This window comes from Thunnus thynnus, chromosome 2 (genome assembly GCF_963924715.1).
Source record: "Thunnus thynnus chromosome 2, fThuThy2.1, whole genome shotgun sequence".
NCBI lineage: Eukaryota > Metazoa > Chordata > Actinopteri > Scombriformes > Scombridae > Thunnus > Thunnus thynnus.
Window position 1 is genome coordinate 7,406,792 of NC_089518.1, and position 8,496 is coordinate 7,415,287.

Here is an 8,496-nt window from a genome sequence, read left to right on the forward strand (position 1 = left end):
GAGTAAAAAGTGAAAGAAAGTAAAGTAGGCTGGTACTGTGGAAGCTCACTCCTTAATAATCTGCTTGCTGTGGATTTCTGTTCTTTGTTTTAGATACTCGGGTGTAAAAAATAGTCTAGTATCAGATTTATGTTCATATAGGACAATGCCAACGCAGGAAGTAGTGTGCTCTTTATGTAGTGATGTGGTGTGTAAAAAGGTGTGAGGGTCATTAGTGAGTCCAGAGTTTGCGCTACATCATAGACCTGCAGTACACTTACTCTTTTTCATTAACTGTAACCTCAATTAAATGCCTAACCTGAAACTTCATTTATTTTCCACATTATTTAGATCTTAAAAGCGTTGGATATAAAAACTGTTGGCATTGAGCACAATCCTGGATTTTGAAATTCTTCTCTTCCTTCCATCAGCAGATGAAGGCCATGAAATGTGTCTGAAGGCTCCAAAAGAATTTAGTAAGAAAGAAAGTAAGTGGACCTTGAGTAAAGGATTTTTTAGTCAAGTTTAATATTTCCAAAGTCAAAAATGAACCTTCAAGCTCAGAGTAAAATATTGAATATGTGACTCAATTATGTCCCAACAGTAATAGAGCTGATTAAATGCCTGCAGAGGAACTTATTGGCTGTTTTGCTCTGATGCAACAACACAGAGTAACTTTCTTCTGTCTTCATACTTTTCTGACTTCATATTGAGTGCCACCTCCCCAGAGCCTACTGTAACCGCCCCTGCAGCGCCGCACATCACGGGCATGTATCCTGAACCTGCCCCCCTCGCTCACGGAAAGTTCTCCCCGGGATGTTCCTGCGCTGTCCCGGGCCTTAGGGCAATAAAAAACCTGTAACCAAATCCAGAGCCTAATCCAGCAGGGACAATCGCAGGCAGAGACTGAACCTACACAGAGCCGAATCCCTGCAGACTGTCCCCATGCAGCGCTGCATGTGAGGGGAGACCACATCAGCCAGGGCCAATCAAACCACAGGAATGATGTGGGAAGACAGAGAGTCAGTGTCTGCGTCAGAATGTTGGGTTATTGGTGATTTTTTATTGGTGGGGTTATGGTGTTCATGACAGTGTTTATGGAGGACTGATTGAGTATCTCGGAGTCTAAAATATATTGCTATAAACTGAGTGGGAAGAAGTTAGAGATGCTTAAGTCAGTCTCATTGCTGTTCCTGATAAAAATGCTCCCTGTGAATGATTAGTTCAGGTTTGATGTGCTGGACTGTGATGAATAAAGATTTATTTCAACACCAAATTGTCCATAACAGCTTCATCAGCCAGTGAAGAAACTTGAGGCGTCATTTCCCTGCACAATAAATACAATACCATGGAAACCCCACCCACCGCTGGGTGTCATACTGAGTCCAAACGTGTCAAAGAGCAAATTGGACACACAGGCTGGGAGGCATCAGAGCGCACTGGACTGTGGGCTGTGGGATTTTTCTAAGACAAAACATCCAGCGAAAAAGAGAAAAAAAAACAGTTTTAAAGCTGTTACCTTTACTTTGTTTATTTGTTTTAAAAAATGCAGATACGTTTACTCTGCAGGTATCAAAGAGGCACAAGACTATAACGTGCGTAAAAGTTTATTTTTCCTTTGGAGACCATGCGCAGCTTCTCGGAGCAGTGCGTCCCAGGCAAGTTACCGCAAGTTTTTCCTACAAGAGCCCGAGATGCGGCCCTTCAAGGGACTATCCTGTCTGGACCCTCGCTGTTCCCAGCCATCCCGTTATCCTCCCGGGGATCATCGGATCCCAGTATGGATGCCAGCGGGGACCCAATGATTCACACGTCGCCACCGGAGCAGATTTTGCGCAGGCCTCCCGACTTTCGTGAGGGAGGGGAGACGGCAGAGGATGAGCCGAAAGTGCATTTGGAAGCCAGCGACCTTTGGAGACAGTTCCACAAATGCGGCACTGAAATGGTCATTACAAAATCTGGGAGGTAATTATCTAGAATTTACGCACGGATGTAAAGTTTTGTGTTGGTATGAATGCTTGCTTCACGCCCGAACCTCTGCTCTCCTTGCAGGCGCATGTTTCCGCCACTCAAGGCCAGGTGCACCGGGATGGACAGAAAAGCCAAATATATTCTTCTGATGGACATCGTGGCGGCTGATGACTGCAGGTACAAGTTTCATAACTCCCGCTGGATGGTGGCGGGGAAGGCGGACCCGGAGATGCCCAAACGCATGTACATCCACCCGGACAGTCCGGCCACAGGCGAGCAGTGGATGTCCAAAGTGGTCAACTTCCACAAACTGAAGCTGACCAACAACATATCGGACAAGCATGGATTTGTAAGTTTGTGTTTTCATTTTATTATTAACGAATTTTATGATGCTGTCTGGGAATATTTTCAAGATATCTTATGTTTCTAAAATATATACATACAGTAGATTCGCTGTTTTGCACAAATAATCATTTTACATTTTATATTATTTCCCCAAATCTGGTTTTAACTTAATTATTATTCTTTTTCATTTGCAGACAATCCTCAACTCGATGCACAAATATCAACCGAGATTTCATATCGTGAAGGCAAACGACATCCTGAAACTGCCTTACAGCACCTTCAGGACATACGTCTTCTCTGAGACAGAGTTCATCGCAGTAACAGCTTATCAGAATGATAAAGTGAGACTTGTACATGTTATTCCAGCACCTGTGTCTTCATTCTGTCCGTGCATACAGGCCTCATTGATTACTGCAACACAGCAGCTCATATGAGTTACAGCTGGGAAGTTTATAATCAATAATCAACCACGTGACATAACGAAATATCACTTTAACTTGCATTTCTCCTCTTTTTTTTTCTTTTTTTTTTTTTTACCAACTTTCAGATCACACAGTTGAAAATCGACAACAATCCTTTCGCGAAGGGATTCAGAGACACCGGCAACGGAAGACGAGAAAAGAGGTGAAATATCCGTTGAAGTTATGATAAATCAACGTTAATTTAATTTTTAAAAAGGAGAAAATGAAGTATGTTTTACATTATGCAAAAATCTGATTTGATTTACAGTGATGAAGCTGTTTAATGTTGGATTCTGACTTCAGTTCAGTTAGAAGCAGGAACACAGAAACACTGAGGTCACTAAAGTGTTAAACTGTTGTCTTATTAACTTATTTGAATTTGTCAAACTTTGTTTTCTTAATATTCAGTTTTATTTTCTGTAAATGTTATTTCCCAACATGAAGGCCTACAGAAAATACAGTTTCAGAGCCTTTTCTACCATCGGTAATATGATTCTTGTATGTATTTGTGCCCTAAAAGTAGTTCAATATAAAAATACTGAGCTTTAAACACTGAAATCAGCCCATAAAATAACCACAGTGAGTAAACAAAGTCTCACTAGAGTATGAGATCTTTTTATTGTTAAAACTAGAACAGTAAGTGTTCATTAAAAATGAGAAAATCCTTTTTGTCATAATGTGACATATTGTCCAGTGGTACAATAGTCTCAAAAGTTTAATTTTTTGTAAGTTAAAAATCAAATATAAATATCTGCAAAACATACATTTTATTTTAAGACAAATACACATAAAGCAGAACAACAGTGTGTTTGTTTCTTCAGTGTAAAGTTTAACTTCATCTAAGTTTATGATGAATCTTCAGAATAATACTGATAAAAGAATCATATTTTCACCACCCTGGGTATTATATTGACAGTATAATAACAACATAATTCTTTCATTTTAGTTGTCCTGCGTTACAACCACGGACCTCCATCTCTATATAGTCTAATAAGTCAAACTTTTTCAACCAGAGCAGTTGAAGGAAATGTTTTTCCTAACAATTAGTGATGGAGCACAAGTGACACAGCGAGAATTTAGTAAAACTGCTCACAAAAAAAAATACTTAATGTCCTGTTAAAGTCAACATCATGTTGCAGTTTCCAGGTCAGTTTCATTATTTCTAAAGGATGAACAGCTGCTGCAGATCTACGTTCACTCTGATCAATGAATTCTTCATTCTACATTTTCTCAACTCTGAATAATCACCACTGAAAAAATCAAATAAAACAGGTCATTGTGAGCAGTGATTTCAAAACAATGTGGTCAACAAGCAGCACAAATGCTTCACTTTAAACTTATTTATGTCCTGATGAATGATATTATACTAAAGTTACAGCAGTTACTAAATGTATTCAGTCAATTATTTTCCTTTTTATATTCGTTGGATCAGGAAAATACAACATTCATCACAGAAGTGTAAAGAGATGCGGATGACTGACATGAAACCTTCTTCTCTACAATATTCAGAGAATTCCAAATCTTCAGGTATGAAAATGTTGTTTTTCTCCAGATGTCACCAGGCCTCTGTTAAAAATATATATCCTTCATTTTTAGTTTTTCAACGATCATGAACCCAAAACTAATTCTCCTTTGTGTCATTTCTTAATATAAGATGCTCATGACAGTGACAGTGACAAAGAAGACAATGTTGAGGACACTGCTGGAGAAGAGGAGAGCAAAACCTGCAAAGAAACTGACCCTGAGCCGAAGGTTTCCATTACAGAAAGGACAGTACAGAGTCCAGCTGGGACACACAGAGAAACGGACCCCACAAAAAGTCACGTTGTCAATAAAATAACCAACGCAGCAGGTTGCTGCCAACCACAAGACTCAGAGAAGGAAAGATTACGCAAACTATGCAGCGGCTGTTTTTATCCACCGGAATTAAACAGACATCTCCGGGATCCGAGTATCAACAGGGTAAACACCTGGTACAGCTGTGCCAACATAGACGGAGCGGCGGCGCCCTGTGGACCGAGCCTGGCCTCACCTGTCCGGACTCCGGGGACACCAGGGTTTCCCATGAGCCTCCAGCAGCACGCACTGGTACAGGTACACAGAGGACCAATGAGCCAGTGTAGCCCTTACTGGAACTCACTGGAACTCGTGAAACAAATAAATAAAGTGCTTAACAGTAAAAACAACAGAGTAAAGAGTAAAAATGTTAAAATAATTCAATTACAAGAAGAATTCAAAAGTATAGAAAAATAAGACCAGAACAGGATACAGACATATTTACAATGAAAGAAAACATTAAAGTCCTTCATTCAAAATCTGAAGTGACCCAAGAGAATGGCTCTGTTAGTGTTTTACATGATTTTTATATATATTATGATACTGCATTATTATTATGACTCATGCAGTAATATGTAAGCCATGTTTTAAACTCATCATGAACTTTTCTATAATTATAGTGTAAATACAATCATACATTTTATGATATATAAATTATTACATATTATATATAAATTAACTTCTTGTTACTGAATTATTGTCATAACACGCAAATGTATTATAGTTAAGTATCTCAAATATGTACTTAAACACAGTACCTGAGTAAAGTAAAGGTTGAATGTAACACACACATTTATGTCAGTGCACAGTATTATAATATATTGAGTCTAAGCTGCATGGTAATAATATGAATATGAATTATTTGTTCAACTGCTGTACAAGAAGGATTTTATTTATATTTATTTATCACATATAATGATATTCAATTATTTTTTATCATTATTAAACAAACATTGATGACAGAAAACAATATCAGTGCATTAATTGGCCTATATTTTAGTGATGTAGCCACATTTGTATGTAATTAGATTATGACACCATTACATTAATATTATAGACTATTTCAGGCTATCAGGACCTGAACTGTCATGTTTCTTCATTAAAGAACAGCTGATAATCATTTCTATGTGCTTTCTTCTTGTTAACAGGACCTGGTGAGTCTTTCACACTTTGGAGGCTTTCTGTTTTATCCCTACTCCAGCTTCCCCACAGCATCAGCCCAGTACCTCATCCCACCAGTGCGGTCCAGAGCGGACCTCGGAGCCTATCCGGGCATTCACAGCCAGGACTACTTCACCTCTCCCATGATACCTTCACCTGTTCCTCCTGTGGGTGATGCTGCCGGTGGCTTCAAATATCTCATCCCGGATTGGCTGACGCTGCCTAAAACAGAGCAGAAGTCGTCAGTGGATGAAGCTGAAACTGCAGTCACGCCGAGTCTCAAACAGGCTGAACACTAACTGCAGAGAGGAGTCAATGCATTTGATCTTCCCACTTCCACCAAGTGTCATACATCCGCCTACATGACTTAAGATTGAATCCCTGTGGTATAAAAAGCACTTAATTCAATAAATATATTGTTTTTATTTTATTGAAATTAGGTGCTGCTCGGTAGATGATATAGATTCAGGCTGTTTTACTTTTGAGCCCTGAATGATTAAACTGACAGATTTCTGAATGAGGTCTGGCATATGAAAATATGGAGTTATTGAACAAGTAACTTCAAAATGTAAAACCACTTTGAAAATCTCTCCCCAGAAAGATATTAGCCAACTTTTGTACTGTTACACACATGCACTTGTGAAAGTAATACCTTAAACATCTGTTTTCTTTTCATTTAAAGAATAATATTACTCCACACTCATCTATGAGTTTGTGTATAGTTTTTCTTCTCAAAGCTGAAAAAACTGAACCAATAAAAAAAAAAAAAATTCTGTTTATACCAAAAGAGTATCTTTGTGTACTTGATTTAAAGGACTAATGTCTCTCACAGTTTTTCCTCATGTACATACACCACAGGGAACTATTTACTGTCGCTAAAGGAGAGTTCGACATGTGGTCAGGAGGAGATGGAGATCGAACCGCCAACCTGTGAGTCAAAATGTAGAAACGACAGATGAGCAGCTGTTATTAAAACTTCAGCTTGGTAATACCCCTCTGTGTTTGGCTGTCTTGTCTTGTATCATTCAGTCACTAACCTATACGTGACCGTCCTCGCTGGCAGTCATTATTGTTGGTGTCATTATGAAAAACTCCTGCGCTTGGCTGTGGCCAGGAATTTAGACACACTGAGGTCATGATTCAACACCTCCCCCAGGCACCAAAAGAAAGTAATTATTTTGCTTTTTCACATTTTATTATTTAGTTAGGGGCGAAAATACATGTTTCACAAGTTGTATTTAAATGGAATAGTTTGTTCAAAAACTCCTCTGGAAATAAGTGTCTCAGAATTATGTCTTTGGTACCAAATTACATGATACATTCCAGATTATTTGTGGATTGTGAATCAAAGTGTACTGTTTTTGTTCCCCATCATGGATAAAATTCTGGTCGATAAATACAAAATCAGTTTATTTTGTTGGCCTTATAGTAATCAAATTTAAATATACCATTCTAGAAAATACTGGAAACAGCATCAAAATACCTAACATGAGGTCAGGACATGACCTCAGTGTCTTCAATGGAAGTGACCGCCCTGCACCTATAAACCCAAATATCTAAACACAGTTTTCTTCTTCTGTGGTTTCATAACATTATAGACATGTAGACTCAGCTGCTGCAGGAGGTGCCTGGCCGTATACAGACGTGAGAGGGTGATGCAATGACTTATTCTGTCATGTGTTTGTAGTGAATTTAGATCAGACAACAGACATGTTTTCACTTTAACATTTCACTTCACTTCTGTTAGTCAGTACCTATAATTACACGTACTGTGATTCTATAAAATTAGGGGTAAATAGTGTTACCATTAAATACTGATATAAAAATTACACAAAATCAAACAAATATGTGATAATTTTGAACTTTATTAATGCCATCAATTTAACAAAGGCAAAAACTCATACTTTTAAGTAAAATGATATGTTTTTGTGCTGTTGTTCAACATGTTACCTCGACATTTTCAGTATAGATTAAAGTGTGATCTTTGTGTGTTAGATACAGAAAGAATGAGTGTGTCAATGTGCTTTTGTGTAAACAGACAGATGACAAATTAAAGGAAAAACTGGTCCAGGCCTGCATGCTTGACCCCTACAGTGAGGGGATCCGATGGCTCTGTTACGCTGTGGGGGGCATTTTTCTGGCATGGTTTGGGTCCACTTGTCCCCTTAGAGGGAAGGGTCACTGCTTCACAGTTATGCTAAGTTTATGACCTTGTTTTGTAGCTTATGCTGACTTAAATTAACATGTAATAATGTTCAAAATGTATCTATTTTAATTAGACTAATAACTTAAGTGGCATGATGAATGCACTTGGCATGACAAATATCATTTTATTTGCTCTGTTTTGCTTACCAATCTCTCCATGTGCGTGGATTGAGTAATGTGAAATGTGAACTATACTTCCTTAATTTGTGGTCACATGATTACTTTTGCTTATGGTTACCTAGATAAAGGGGGTGGCTCATTTTACCCCGCTCTCCCCTATATATATATATATATATAGGCTATATATATATATACACATACATATACATATATACATACATACATATACATATACATATACATATACATATATATATATATATACATATCTGTATTATATATCTTTTACATTGTACATTTTCATTTGCTCTTGTGTTTTTCTTCCCAGTACTCCCGGTATTGTTTTTTGTCCTGTAATGTTACTGTGTTAATAAAGTTAGGAAAAAAAAAATCTTTACCGCTGCTCCGGACGCTTTTC

The 8,496-nt window shown here is 38.0% G+C and overlaps 1 protein-coding gene across 2 annotated transcripts; it reads left to right on the forward strand.

Annotated features, from left to right (window-relative positions):
* The first annotated feature begins 398 nt into the window (after positions 1–398).
* LOC137191463 (T-box transcription factor TBX3-like) lies at positions 399–6,673 on the forward strand. 2 transcript variants are annotated; one of them, XM_067601558.1, is made up of 7 exons: positions 399–1,944; positions 2,032–2,299; positions 2,490–2,636; positions 2,843–2,919; positions 4,189–4,283; positions 4,411–4,850; positions 5,741–6,673. In XM_067601558.1, exons 1-7 carry the CDS (start codon positions 1,607–1,609, stop codon positions 6,050–6,052), a joined length of 1,677 nt encoding a protein of 558 aa, XP_067457659.1. In that variant the 5' UTR covers positions 399–1,606; the 3' UTR covers positions 6,053–6,673. The 2 variants fall into 2 exon arrangements, with proteins under 2 accessions (XP_067457659.1, XP_067457669.1); XM_067601568.1 differs by having other exon boundaries at positions 4,411–4,844.
* Positions 6,674–8,496: the final 1,823 nt, after the last annotated feature.

Coding starts and splice junctions, on each gene's coding strand:
- LOC137191463 (XM_067601558.1), top strand. CDS start 1,607: ATGCGCAGCTTCTCGGAGCAGTGCGTCCCAGGCAAGTTACCGCAAGTT. Junction 1,945..2,031: donor GTCATTACAAAATCTGGGAG/GTAATTATCTAG, acceptor CTCTCCTTGCAG/GCGCATGTTTCCGCCACTCA. Junction 2,920..4,188: donor AACGGAAGACGAGAAAAGAG/GTGAAATATCCG, acceptor TCGTTGGATCAG/GAAAATACAACATTCATCAC.